The following is a 14,371-nucleotide window of genomic DNA, read 5'->3' as shown; positions in this document are numbered from 1 at the left end:
CACTCATCCTCATATTCGCAAATTAGCCAAAAGTGGCACAAAAAGCGAAGTAAAATAAAGCAAATCAATAAAAAAACACAATAACAATAAAATGGAACATACACACAATACGTAATCCGTTGTGTTCATATTCGCAGGTATTTCAGCAATACATTAATTAAACTTTATGGCGCAACAGTTGGACCTGCCATAGCGACTTTTTCATTGGATGACGTGTGGTCAACGCATTGAGTCCCATCCCCACCGTTTTCTGGCTTTCAAAATCGGAGACCGCTACTTCTACTTTTCAAGTAGCTCGCCATTTGGCTTCACGACGCTGGATCAAAGCCTAAAATTTTTCGAACCCAAGACCACTTGCACCAAAGGCAAGAGCGATAATCGTTTGTTTACGCAGGATCCCTTCACACATACATTTTCACTTCTAACAGTCACAACAAATAGAAAATGTATAGTTTTACAAGAACACACAATTGAAGACAGCGTTCCGACTAACTAGGACACGGCCTACAATTTGAAATGGAACCCAAGAAGCTGAAATGCACCCTATCTGGAATCGAACCCGGGAACTCGCTACTCTGTAGAGCGGACATACGTCTGTAATTTCTTCCTCCTCAATCATCATAATTTTATTCAGATATTCACAGCGGCTTACTGTTCGATCTTGTGACAAGTTTTCCCCTGTTCCCAATGTAAACACTCCGAGCATACGAGATAGAGTGGAATAGAGCCAAGGCTATGTCCTGATCATGTTCTAAGAGATAAGATTAGGATAAAATGACGAGATAATTAAAAAAAAACTCAAGTGTCATTGAGAAACACCCAAGTTCACGGATCAGTTATTCTAACTGTCGTTTAGGACAGATTACTCATTTGTCGCTTAACTATTACGGATGACATAGTGTTCTTTGTGGGTACCATGTACAGGGTGGGAGATAACCTTTTGCTAGGGGTCCACAGTAAAAAGTAACAACAATTAAGAAATTATGGTAATACCAAATGTTTACTGCGACAATTGTGGTTACAAAAACAAAATTAAAAGTTAGTATGTCCGCCGTTTGCTTCTCTCACAGCACGAAGACGATCAGGGTAGGAGCTCAGAAGATTCGCAAACAGTCCGTATTCCATTCCATGTCACGGAGGACTTGTTCCAGATGTGCAAGAAGTGTTGGCCGGGAATAGCGGTCCGGTCCTCGTTCCACTATCATCAAGGACTCAACTGCATCCTTCAGAATAGCCCCAAAGTGCTCCGCTGCATTCAGGTCCGGTGATGCACCCGGCCATTCAGAACTGCTGAAGAAGTCAATGCCACTTCGCCGAAGAAGGTCTTGGTTTTAGCATTTGCCTTGAAGCAAGGGGCTTTGTCGTGAACTAACTTTTAATTTTGTTTTCGTAACCACAATTGTCGTAGTAAACATTTGGTATTACCATAATTTCTTAATTGTTGTTACTTTTTCCTGCAGACCCCTAGCAAAAGGTTATTTCCCACCCTGTATATGATTGTAGTGAGAATTTCAGGGAAATGGAAAGTGTATCCATTGATATTAAATAAGTCATGAAATTAGTCAATAAACTAGATTGGTTTGGTTTGATTTGGTGTTTTAAGTCCAGTTTATGCGCAGTAAGGCTAATCGGGACTGGACCTACAGTTTAAAATGGGATCCGAACTACTTGTGCCTCCACCGGGTATCGAACCCGGGACCCCTTGATTACAAGGCAATGACGCTATCACTGCGCCATGGGGGAGGCCCTACAATAAACTAGAGGTTAAAGCATGTCTTGCTTATATCAGTGAAGCGTATTAGAACTTTATTGACACGTACAAATGCGAAAGGGGGGAAAGGCACCAAACCTCATTGTCAAGGCCACAGACGTTTACTACCAGTTGGAAAAATGTTATTACAGATTGTATGGCCACTGAGGTCAACGGGATATCTTCAACGTTTGCTACCTATTGGTTTGGAATTAGCTTCACCGCCAAACATGGTTGCACCAACTAACCATGGCAAAGGCAGGGGACCTATGGAATTGGTGGTGGTACCGTTTCAGAATGTCTTATTTTCCCAAGCACGCGTCATAATCAATCAATGTTAGACAGTTTGCATGCTCTTGTTATATAGTTTATGCCAAACGAGGGAAAGTATTTTTTTATGTATTATATTTCTGCATGTAGTGTTCTACAATTTTGCTGCATTTTAGCAAGTCTGAATGTGGTCAGAACGACGAACCCTCAGTCGTTGATAAAGTAGGTCTCCGTGACCGGATTACATTAATCGTTCGTACCTTCTCAATTTTCTCACGATGGGTGGCCACCGGTCCCATACACAGGCGGAAATCAGATGAAAAGTTGGTACGATTAGCCCCAGCAGACTCGAACCAGCGCGCGTCCGGTAACCGTAGCCCACAGAGACGCGGAGAAACGCTGTAGCAGGACGCAACAGACTCATTTCCGGCGTCTCAGTGGGCGAGAACCTTTAAGATAACCTGCAGACTTGTGGCACGGAAATTCCCTTCTTCGGTTCCGCGCCTTTCCTTCTACTGGGCGTTGCACCATTTGATTTCAATAGAAGCAGACAACAGAAGTTGTGTTGCTTCCTGTTGCAAGCTCAGTGCAGGACAATAAGTAAAACCTAGTGCAATCTAATGCGCAATCAAGCTGGGGTAAATTTAAAAAATCGATTTTAGTAGACGGCATGGACGTCCGGAAAGGGGGGGGCATGGCTCCCCCTGGAAAATGAAAGTCAACCAAAAATTATATATTTTTCACATATAATTTCATTCCAGCCACAATAATATGTGTTAATTATTGCATGAATATGATAAATTCAAATTTAAGCAATGTTTTTTCGAGGAAACAATACTATTATTTGGCAAAATGTGGATTGTTTGCCCCCCCTGGAAAAAAGATACCTTCCTTTACCCTCCCTGGAAAAAATCCTGCGGACGTCCATGGTAGACGGCGTTAGGTCTGCTGGAGGAAAAAAAAAACATTTTCCTATGTGGATCTGGGGTAGTACGTACATCTTGTGCACTCCTTAACCTTTCGGAAAACAATTCAAGGATTCCTTTCCGAACTGTTGCGTCACTTTTAAGGGGGAGGGCACTGATTATCTTGCATTTGAAGGCAGCCGACTGAATAACGAAGTCCAAATTAGCTCCGTTCCCTGTAATTTATCTCTTGGGATGACCTTCCCAGCGCCACATGCAACGAGGAATCTGGCTCATGCCAGTGACAAGCCTTGCCTTTTAACTTGGTCCTTCCGACTGCTTTAATCGCATCGCTAAGCGTCGCGTGCTTTTTGTATGTTAATCAGCTGGGATTGGTTCGGAAGACAAAGGAATGCGATTAACGCTGCTTGGGGATTCGGGGGAGGGGGCGACTTTCTACGTCACTGTTTTTCTCGAATCGCTCGGCAAGACCTTTAGCTTCCACAGTATCGAGGCGAGGCGAGACGAGACGAGACTTGGTAGTGTCTCGGTCTCGTCCCGAGTTGTATATGCCTGTCTTGTTCTCGGGTCTCGAAATTTATGGTCCTGGCGACGTGATTCGAACAAGTGTTCTCGAGTTACCAGCCAGGTTAGGTAGAATGGTATAAACAATATACACACATTTCACAACACAATCTTTCACAGCATGTAGAGGCCAATAAGGCATATAACATTTCCTAATGAAGTGTTTGACACCTCATTTCGATATTACGAATCTTCCTAAAACGGGATTTTAGCCTGACTATTATGCAATCAGGGGTTCCCGCGTAGCCAAATGGTTAGCGCTGTCGCCTTTGGTGCAAGCGGTCCGGGGTTCGAATCCTAAAGGAAGCTACCAAAATCTCAACGTTGTCCCCGCATCTTGAATACAACTTACGAGCTACTTCGATCTCAAAAGTAAAAAAAAAAAAACAGCGGCGATGGGACCAAATGCGCTGACCACGCATCACCGAGTGAACAAGGCTCTTGGCAAGCCCTGGTCTTAGAGGACTGTTGCAACCACATGACACAGGTTCTCCATGGCCCTGATGAATTGACTTCGCAATTAATATAAACAATGACTTATCTCGGGTAGATATCAGCTGAAGAAGCCGCAAAGTAAAGTAGTTATATTTTATATTTATTTTAATTATATTTTTCAATGTCACACGAAAGTCTCGAACAAAACCAGAGTTTCGGTCTAGTCTCGAACTCAAAGCGTCTGATCTCTTGTTTTACAACGATGTCATCACATGCCCACCCGCTTGCGCACCGAAATAAGTTACCCGAGATGACATCAGAATCATTATATTGGGACAAGAACCACTCTAAAAGGATAAAGTGATAAAAAGAAAGAGAAATATAGATGAGGATGGAAAGAAACATATAGAGAGAGGAAGATGGACATGAACGTAGAAACGGAGAGGCAAAGATTTGATTTTTTTAAAAATTTTACTTCGCTTTTCTGCCACTTTTGGCTAGTCGCGAAGATAAGAATAAGTGATGATGTGATGAAATCGGTGAAGGGATACTCACATAGAGAAATAGATAATAAAGGGGAGATAGAAATAATAGAAAAGAGGGGAAAAACGTAAGATAGATAGAAACGTGGAGAGAAAAACTTGGTGGAGTGGTTAGCACAGCGCGTTGCGACACCAAGGGTCTCGAGTTCCAATCCCGGCTTGGGTATATGTGAGTGTCCCTTCATCAATTTCATATCATCACTCATCCTCATCTTCGCGATTAGACAAAAGTGGCAGAAAAGCGAAGAAAAATAAAAGAATCAATTAAAAAGGAGAAAGGGTACCACGCTATCACATTCAAATTATAATTTCACTTCTCTACCAGGGTACCACTATTTTTGGCCTAAATTTGTCTGTTTATAATTGCAATAATAAGAATGAAACCAACATAACTGCACAAATGCCTCACACCATCATGAAAACAACAAAACATTAGAAATTAACGACAAATTAATTTTAATTGACTTGTATCTTCTGTGTATTTCCATGCTTCCTTATGAACCGTCACGCTGTTACTTCGCTCTCTCTTCCAGCTGACTCCGGAGGACGAAGAACGACGCAGGAGACGAAGAGAACGAAACAAAATCGCAGCGACCAAATGCAGGCTGAAGAAACGAGAGAAAACCGGCATTCTTGTGCAGGTAAGCCACTCCATTGTGACGCTTTATAAAGAGCAAGACTTTGGAAACACCCTGTTTTTTCCACATTAGTTAAAATAAATTTTCTCTAAAGTTTTCGGATTGTTATGCTAAAGCGGTGATCTTGCTCGATGCAATTATTTAATTTGACAGCCAAGGGCGTCCGCAGAGGGGAGCGAGAGGGGTACTTGCTCCCTCTGATATGTAAGGGAAAACTTCATGAATTTCGAATGGTGAATTGTAGCGTAACGAAGCGTGAGCCTGTATATTTTCAAGAAGATTCAACCTGACCAACGGTCATTCACTTATTCTACCAGCCAGTTGCTCCTCTTGAGTATGTCAAATATGCAAAGTCAAGTGTAAACAGACTTCCTGGAGTATTGATGTAGCAAACAGCTATGGGAATAAGAAGTCAAAACTTGACGAATCGGCGTGGAGGAAGTCTCCACTGGCAACAGGGGCAGAGGAGAAAGGTAGAATCACTCTTGGGTTTGATTTGGAATAGTCTACAGCTCTCTTCGCTTTTGTCTTCGAGCAAAGTCAGTCTCCCTGACTTAGGCTGACAACCAACGAGAAGCCTGCAGGAACTTAGCACAGGCTAACGCTTCGTTCATGGATTCAATCATCAGACTTCATTTAGAGACAGGTAATTAGCCTATCCTCACCATGTATGATTCAGGTTCGAAGGTTTTAAAATCCAAGTGTTAACTGTTTGCCATTTCTAGTTCTTTATTAGTGTATTTTTTTTTACTTTAGTACCTCTGGCACCTTACCACTGAGCTCACTATGAGCAGCAAGTTGCTCTACCATCAAGGATGAATGATGAGTAGTGAGCTACATCCCAATAAGATCCCTCATACCTAAGGGTACGATACGTGGTGGAGATGCGGGGCAAATACCTCTCGCAGCCCAGCATAAATAACGAAAGCATGAAAACATGCATAAGGGGTGCCATGAAAGACAACAGAAGAAGTGGTCTCTGTGCATCGTGAATAAAGGCCTGCACAAGACCTGCAGCAGACCCGTTCACGAGACATCGCTCCTGAAATGCCATGCAACCTGCGCAACACCCTCGCTTGAGCAGCTTGGATGCCCACCTGCACAGATCGTTCCTGGCAGGCATTGTAGACCCGCCGGGTACCCGCAGTCTTACGATACCTAGTAGGTCTCAGTTCGTTCTTTCCATCAACTGCAGACCCCTCCCTCTGCATGACGTAGTTGCTTCGAGTAGAAACTGCACCTGGCCCACACCGTTCTGCAGTGTTGCCAACTGCAATAGATTTTCACTACTTAAAAAAGGGAACTCGAAGCTTCGTTATCCACATCACCAATGAAATGAGATTTACGAATGTTGCTACCCCCCCCCCACACACACACATTGAAATAGGTTTTCCGTGGCACAGGATCCATAAGTATATGTCGTAAACAACCAATATACGTATATATAGTGATATAGGACAGGACTGAAACATGTCACGTTCGACGCTGAGGTCGCGAGTCGAACAACACACTGTTCTACTGCGAACACCAGGGCCGTAGCCAGCCAGGGCCATTGCCGTTACCCTCGTTTGGGGGGTAGGGCCAAGTACTTGGATAAACGTGCCAACAAGAACAATCACAATAATAGTAATAAAGTAGCATGAAAGGCATTATAATCCTCATAAATCACGCAAAAAGGGGGTTGAAGTCGGTTCTCACGCGCATTTGTGTTGAAACAGAGGATTAGAAATATTTTTTTTCAACACGTCAATTTCACATTAGCTAATAATGGAAAACAAGCACACAAACTGTTTTTGAAAGTAAGAAAGTGCATGATAAATGCATTCCGAATGTACAGACATATGGCATGTAAAATTTCCATCTACAATATTTTCTTTTCACATGGAGCGACGTATTACATAATCAATTCATCCAACTCGTAATAAACCAACATTAATAGCAAATAATATCACGGGCCGCCATAGCATTCTCTGTTTTAAAACTTTTCTCACTTAGATCGTTCGGCGCTCAGGGCCGACTCCCGCTACCCCTTTGCTACGGCATTGAACTTGATGAGACTGGATAATATTTTATAATATATTTCTACTTTCATAAAATTTGAAATCAAGGGGTTGCAATTACCCCTCCATTCCCCCTCTGCAGGTGCCCTTGGCCGTCTGGAAGGAAAATGCAAGAAAAATATGAAAATTAATTCCATCTTGAGTACCCTTTAGCCCTGCTACTCTTAAATTCTGCTAGTCTGTTTTTTCTTGTACTTTAATGTTTGACCCCACCCTGACCCTTCCGCTAGACTTAATTTCCGTCCAAGCTTGTGAGCAATGCACCCTACCCCCTCTGGTTGCGCCACTGCGTGCCTGGTTAAGGCACCATGCAATGGAAAGCAATTAGTTTTCAGTGAGGAGATTTTTGTTTGCTCGATCATTCATTTAAATAAATGAAGCTGTAATACTGCGTGCATTTCCTGGCAATAAGATAAAAACTGCTTACGCTGAACTGAAATCGCTAAGTATATAAATTCTCCTTGGAGGAGAGAGCTCCTCCTAAGACCTCGTAAAATTTACGAGCTACGTAAGTAGGCAACACTGGCTGAAGCTGTCCACGTGGTGATGAAACACCTGGAGCGACACGCTGCCGGAGGGCTGTTTCCTTCCAGCAGGTTTTGCAGGCGCCCGGGTCTTGTTGAATGCCCAGTTACCTTGTAAGCGCAGAGCGCCTGGAAGACGAAGAACCCGGGTAAAGACGCAAGTCGACTCGTTGCCGTGGGCAGGCTAGCAGGTATACCTGTCCTCACGGGCAAGCGGGCAGTGGGTAGGTAAAATGCAGACTATGCTGGCCTCTAATCGTGAAAAAGTACTACAAAAAGACAAAGAACTGTTCATCAACAAAGTTATGGAAAAGAAGTAAGTCAAATTCTAGTTTCTATTTAAGTAGTGGGTTCAAGTCTAGACATGTGAACAACGTCAAGGGATATTCAGTTTAATTTCAATTTTATGATTTGACCTGGCAGCGGTAACCTGGAATTCACTCCCGACGAAGGTCAAACTTTAAGCGCAGTTCTGCCGTATTTTACGTTCACATGTCTATAAATTCTAAATCACAGTCTATATTATTTTCGGTGCTTTCTCTCCCCCTCCTCCTCTCTATATTAATTAAAATTTTCATCCTCTTTCCGCGAACAGTCAATTTCATATCCACTCATATTCACACCTGCACATCCTTAACTTCCGATTTTTTTCAATATAGCTATATGATATGTATGATACTATAAAATATTCTACAAGTCATGTAAACATTTTATGTCGTCTCATATTCGTTAAACTTAGTTTTATTTATTTATTTTATTTATTTATTACACCTATAACAGAGCTTTCGCTCCAATTACAATAGGCTTACATATATACATATTTTAAACAATTAAAAAATTATAATTCCAACAATACAATACAATACAATAACAATAGAAGAAAAACAATAGAAGAAAAAGGAGAGCAAAACTACAATAATGGTTTCATAAAAAAGACACCAGCATAGGTATTCTAGAGAACATAAATCCAAAAGTGATATTCACTGAGGTAGAACAAGGTACATATCTATATACAGACTGAGGCATTTATAACTATGCACATGCAAATACTCATATATAAACAAATATACACACATACAAGCAAATTGTATTTATAAACATACCCATATACACAGAAAACATCTATAATTATTTATTATTTATTCATGATTCATGATCCTCTTCGAAGGACAGACAGGAATTGCATGAATGGCATAGCAAAATCCAAGTCTCCACCGTTTCTGACTATTTCATTATGTTTAATACATAGTCTTAGAATGGGGGAATTCTGGTGTTCTGTTGAGTTGGATTTACTGTAATAAAAAGGCTGCCTGAACCGCAACATGTCCTTCTTAGCATTAAATTTTAATGTTTGGAGGAGACTTGGACTGTCAACCAGCCCGTTGACTAACTTATATAAAAATAATTGATGAGATACTACTCTCCTTTCGTACAGAGGTGTAACATTGAATTCTCTGAGTAATTGTTTATATGATACCTGATCCTGAAAAGATGATCTTTTGTGTTTTTTGTAATATAAGTAACGCACAAATTTCTTCTGAATTATTTCTATTTTTTTGCTATTACATTGAGTGTGAGGTGACCAGACTACACTTGCGTATTCTAATTTGGTTCGAACAAGGCAATTAAAAAGGCTTGTCAGAGCTCTTTCATTATGCATGTCTTGTGAACTTCTAATTAGAAACCCTAACGTTCTGTAAGCATCATTACAAATCTGATCAATGTGTGTTCCAAAAGATAATTTATTATTTAATGTAACTCCTAAGTCATTTATCTGATTTACTCTTTGTAATGCACGGTTGTTCATTGTATACTGATAAATATTAGGTCTGATTTGCCTGGAAAAAGTTATTGCAAAACATTTTGTGACATTAAAGTTTAATTTATTTTCTATGCTCCATCTTTGTGCATTTTCCAAGTCTTTTTGTAACTTATGTGCATCATTTGAATCTTTCATTACTTTATACAATTTTAAGTCATCAGCAAAAAGTAAGCATTTTGAGTATTTAAAAATTGTGGGTAGATCATTGATGTATAATAGAAAGAATAATGGTCCAAGATTGGAGCCTTGCGGTACACCAGAACAAACTTTGTAAGTGTATGACTTAGCTTGATTGTATGTTACAAATTGCATTCGATTGCATAGGTAAGAAGATATTAACGTAAGAAAGTTATGAGAGAGACCAAACTTAGACAATTTACTTAACAATACATCGTGGTCAAGAGTATCAAAGGCTTTGGCGAAGTCCATATATATTGCATCAACAGAATTCCTATCATCAAGGGAATCGGATATACTCTGTGTGAAATTGACCAAATTAGTTGAAGTAGACTTTCCAGGACAAAATCCATGTTGATCTATTGATATATAAGGTTTAACATGGTTAAATATCCTGTTATATAGTATGTATTCAAATATTTTTGAAGGAGCTGAGATTAGAGAAATGGGTCGGTAATTTGTAATTTCGCATGGGTCTCCCTTTTTTAGAACAGGACAAATTTTACTGATTTTCCAAAGATCAGGAAAAATTTGAGTTTTTAAAACAATATTATAAATATAACACAAAGGGGTGCATAATAATTCGGCACAACCTTTGAATATATATGTTGGCAATTGATCAGGACCACTGGATTTGGTTGATTTCAGTTTTTTTATGGCTTCATTGCATTCTGCGTCGGTGATTGAATCGAATTGTATAGGCATTTTTACTATGTAGTGCATCAAGCCATTACTTGTATTAATAATGAACTAAATGAAATATTTTACGGCTTAAATGTAACCCTATTAAGATAATAAATAATAATAATAATAATAGTATTCTGCCCCCTCGCAGTGTCCAAAGTGGAAATTACTAGCTTCGGGAAGGGGGGAGTGCTTTGCTCACTTTGAGGAAAGATTAGGTATGCTTGTATGCAGCAACATGGAGAAAATGAAGTGGTTGTGCAAATAATCCTAGTGCGGGATGCTTTATGAAAATTTTCTTAATTTGGGGATAGCATCCTCCATGTTCCCCTTCACTTTGAGCACTGTGAAAAAAAAATATTGGGGCCAACTTTATTGACATCGGCCCGATTATTTCCGATGGCTCATTTTATTAAATGCTTTCTTTTCTCGACAGGAATCGGAGATTCTTGAAAACCAGAACCTTGAGCTCAAATCTCAAATCCAGGAGCTCGAGAACCAGAGGAGGAGGTTAATGGATATGCTCTCAATGCACAGCCCAACCTGTGTGAAGAACTGTCACTACGCGGCATCGCCTACGTCTGTCGCCCAGGCAACTTCCGCTACCAATGCTCCTTCATATTGCAACGGTATGGATACATCCGCTAGTAACAATTACCCATACAGTGGTTCATGCAACTTCGCATACTCAGGGATGGAAAGCGGGTGTGTGGCTTTGTAGTGGAAAAAACACGAAACTGAGGTACTGTTGAGTGTAACGTACTGGCAACAGTGTGGAAATGCAGAAACAAAAGACAAATCACAAACTGCTAAACATGTACAAAGGAAAATGCCCGGTAGAAGTGATGTACACTAACACTCTCAACCAGGCTGCACTTAAATACATTCATACAGAGTAATATTTTAAAATACATATCATTTCACTTTGTTTTCAGAAAATAATTCTGCATTCAGTTGTTGTGCACATGTGGAATGTTCTGTACCAAGATAGTCGCTTTCGTGGTGATTCTGAATCAACTGTATTATATCTCGTTGCTACACAGGCACATCTATTATAAGTTTAAACATTTAAGTTGTACTCACCAAGTGGGATATTGAATTCATGTGTTCATGGGTGCTTTATGCTTAAATATATATATTTTTGCATGTAAAACAAATAGGTGTAAGGCCATTGTATTATAGATTACAACGAGACCATAGTCTTTGAAATATGGTTTTGTTATTCTTGAAATACAAATTTGTTTTCAGCAGAGTTTTCATAAATTAGAAGAGTTATTTCTTAGCTTTTATCTTGTCTTTTACATGAGCTGTTTAATGTTCCTTTTTCCTATAGAAAGCTATATAAAATTAATGTAGTCATGTTTGAATAGATTAATCTATCTCTTCCAAGGCATATAAATAAAGATATGGGCACCTGTTTGAAGCTGTTTGTTCACTTAAAGTGTTTCAAACATACATGTGCCATCATTACATATTATTAAAGTTGCCATCTAAATGTCAACCATTGTTGCTCCTTCTCATTAAATGAGGATCTTCCTTCGCTACTATTGTTGCGAATAAGTTGCTAGCAAAGTTGTAAATATTGTATAAATAGCTGTATATTATCCCTGCTTCGAAAAAGCATGGTATTTGTACTTTTTTGTGTGTTTGTGTGTGAGAGTGTGTCATTTCCTTATGTTGAAAGGTCTCTTTATTGTTGTTATTACTTTTGTGGTAACTACGATAATTTTTACAAGACAAGTCTTGTGTCAAACACAAGGCATATCTCAACATGTTGCCAACCCATTCACTTGGTAGCAATTTTGTGGCAATTCAATTGGAATTATTATCAATGTTGGGAAAACTAGCATTTTTATCACGGGTCGTCCTTCATGTATCAATAAAGTTGAAAGAAAATTATAACGCCATATTTTCCCAACGAGATAACTACTTTGTTCACATTTACATAATAATCTAGTACAATTTTCAAAAAAAAAAAAACATCTTCCATCAATACTGTGGTTAGGGAACATTGTTGAGTCAGGGGAACATTTTTAGTCCTCGAGAAAGCTGCTGTGATATATCTATTTCTTATAGCATATATGTTTTGTCTATGTGTTATTTTCACTCTTATAAAATATGGTTAAAATATATTATTTGTAATTTTTGATTCTATTGCAGAAAATGTGAACTATAATATGTTGTTTTGTTGTGTGCATTTTATTTCATGGTTTTGTAATGTATCACGGAAGTGAATTTCACCCTAATATGCCAGTCATGCTTATCCTCCCCCCTCCATAGCTATATTTCTTTCACACTGCCCTTAACATAAATTTCCCTTTCACATTATGTTCATTGTTTATTCTTCTCTGTACTTGCTGTGATAGCAAGCACACAGAAGAAGATATCCAGCAATATATGAAATTTGTGTAGACTTTTGTATTTTTTTGTGCACGTTTAGTAATACAAAATGATCCACATGTACTTTCTTCCATTTTTATAAATATATTTTGTTCATATTTTTGTAAAAAATAATCACTTCTGGAATGTGTTGTTAAACATGTTTGCAGAAGTTTTGCACCAGTACATGAATATATTGCACAATTTATAGTGTTACTCTAACTTTCTACAATAATTGGTAGGAAACAAGACTATGGTACCTGGTTCTAATGAGAGGCTGGTTACAATGGTGATAACACCTTATGGTGTTACCATTATACGTGAATAGCTTGCTACAACACCTAAAAAGACCAGAGTATGCCGTTTAAATACTTATTACTTGAAAACGATTTCATCAGTAAGTGCTTACAATTTACCAAATGATACAAGCCGAAATAATCCTGCCATTTTGAGAGGAGTACAAAAAAGTGAATTAAGTATAGTTCATAACGTTCTCTTTTCTCATAAACAAAACTGCATTATCTTATGTTGAACTAGCAATCAAAAATTCGTTTCCTAATTTTTAACGATATTGGATTATGTAATTTTGCTACGAAAATTGTATCGTATAATTATTTTCATTGTATGAAAGGTCTGGAAATACATAAAGAAGGCCTAGGTTTGTTTATAAAACATTCTGGTAGTTCGATTTGTATTCTTGGAACTGCGAAGCCTTGTTGACAGAGTAGCATGTGTTCCTGTAAGCACCCAAGGTCATTTTAGTGATTCACCAACCCGCATATAGAACCATGCTAAGAAGCAGTTGTGCCTTCACATGTGTTTACCTCCAGGGAGAATAGAACTTTCTGTCCGGCTTCAAATACAACTTTCGAACTTATCACGTGATTCCAATTTTCATTTTTATGGCAACGACAGGTGATGTATAAAAAATCTATAATAATCTAACTATCCATAAATAAAATCGAATTCTGCTGACTTGCATATGTAATGCTACTAATATTCAAAATATCACAATACGTATAAATAGACGTGACTTCAAATCAGTGAGTTTTCCATTTCTAAACATAAATTGTCAGAAACTTTCCTCATCTTGTGAAGACTGTTCTATATATTAAAAACTCAATCAGTGTCGCACAAACTATTATAGATATTTGAATTCCCAATATTTTGTACGTGGCACTTGATTTCTATTCCTCGATACGTACAGTTAAGTAATGTTCTTCTGTTTGTTATGAAGTTACAAGAATAAATATACTATTATATTTTCTGTATGATTATAAGATGCATTGCATTCTTTCAAAATTGTATTTTTAATAAAAAACAATCACAAAATAAAGATATATTTTATTTTTTCTTTGCTATGTTACTATTTGTAGGTTTTATACCCTGTACTTCCCATGCTATGCTGAGACAGAACTTGATTTAGTAGTATCGCTGCCGCATTGTAATCAAGATCCTGTGTTCGATCCCTGGTAGAGATAGTGGTTCACATACTATTTTAAACTGTGTGACCAGTCCCGACTAACCTATCTGTGTACAAAGTGGACTTTTGACTTTTGAGATGATATTTAGATCATTTTATTTTATTGGGAATATTAAT

General features: G+C 38.6%; 1 protein-coding gene across 3 annotated transcripts in view; it reads left to right on the top strand.

The window, feature by feature from the left end:
- The window catches only part of LOC145981006 (activating transcription factor 3-like), a 139,994-nt gene extending 125,887 nt beyond the window's left edge, over positions 1 to 14,107 (top strand). For 2 of the 3 annotated variants that reach the window (XM_083114101.1, XM_083114102.1), the window contains exons 3-4: positions 5,021 to 5,128; positions 10,829 to 14,107. In XM_083114101.1, the coding sequence (XP_082970227.1) occupies positions 5,021 to 5,128; positions 10,829 to 11,113 (393 nt within the window). In that variant the 3' untranslated portion in view covers positions 11,114 to 14,107. The remainder of the gene's footprint in view (positions 1 to 5,020; positions 5,129 to 10,828) is intronic. The other variant, XM_083114103.1, reaches the window with a different exon arrangement.
- The last annotated feature ends 264 nt before the right edge of the window (positions 14,108 to 14,371 follow it).

The sequence above is a fragment of the Lepisma saccharinum genome, chromosome 28 (genome assembly GCF_977018435.1).
Source record: "Lepisma saccharinum chromosome 28, izLepSacc3.1, whole genome shotgun sequence".
Classification (NCBI taxonomy): domain Eukaryota; kingdom Metazoa; phylum Arthropoda; class Insecta; order Zygentoma; family Lepismatidae; genus Lepisma; species Lepisma saccharinum.
The sequence above is the reverse complement of the archived record's forward strand: the minus strand, read 5'-3'. Positions and strand labels throughout refer to the sequence as shown.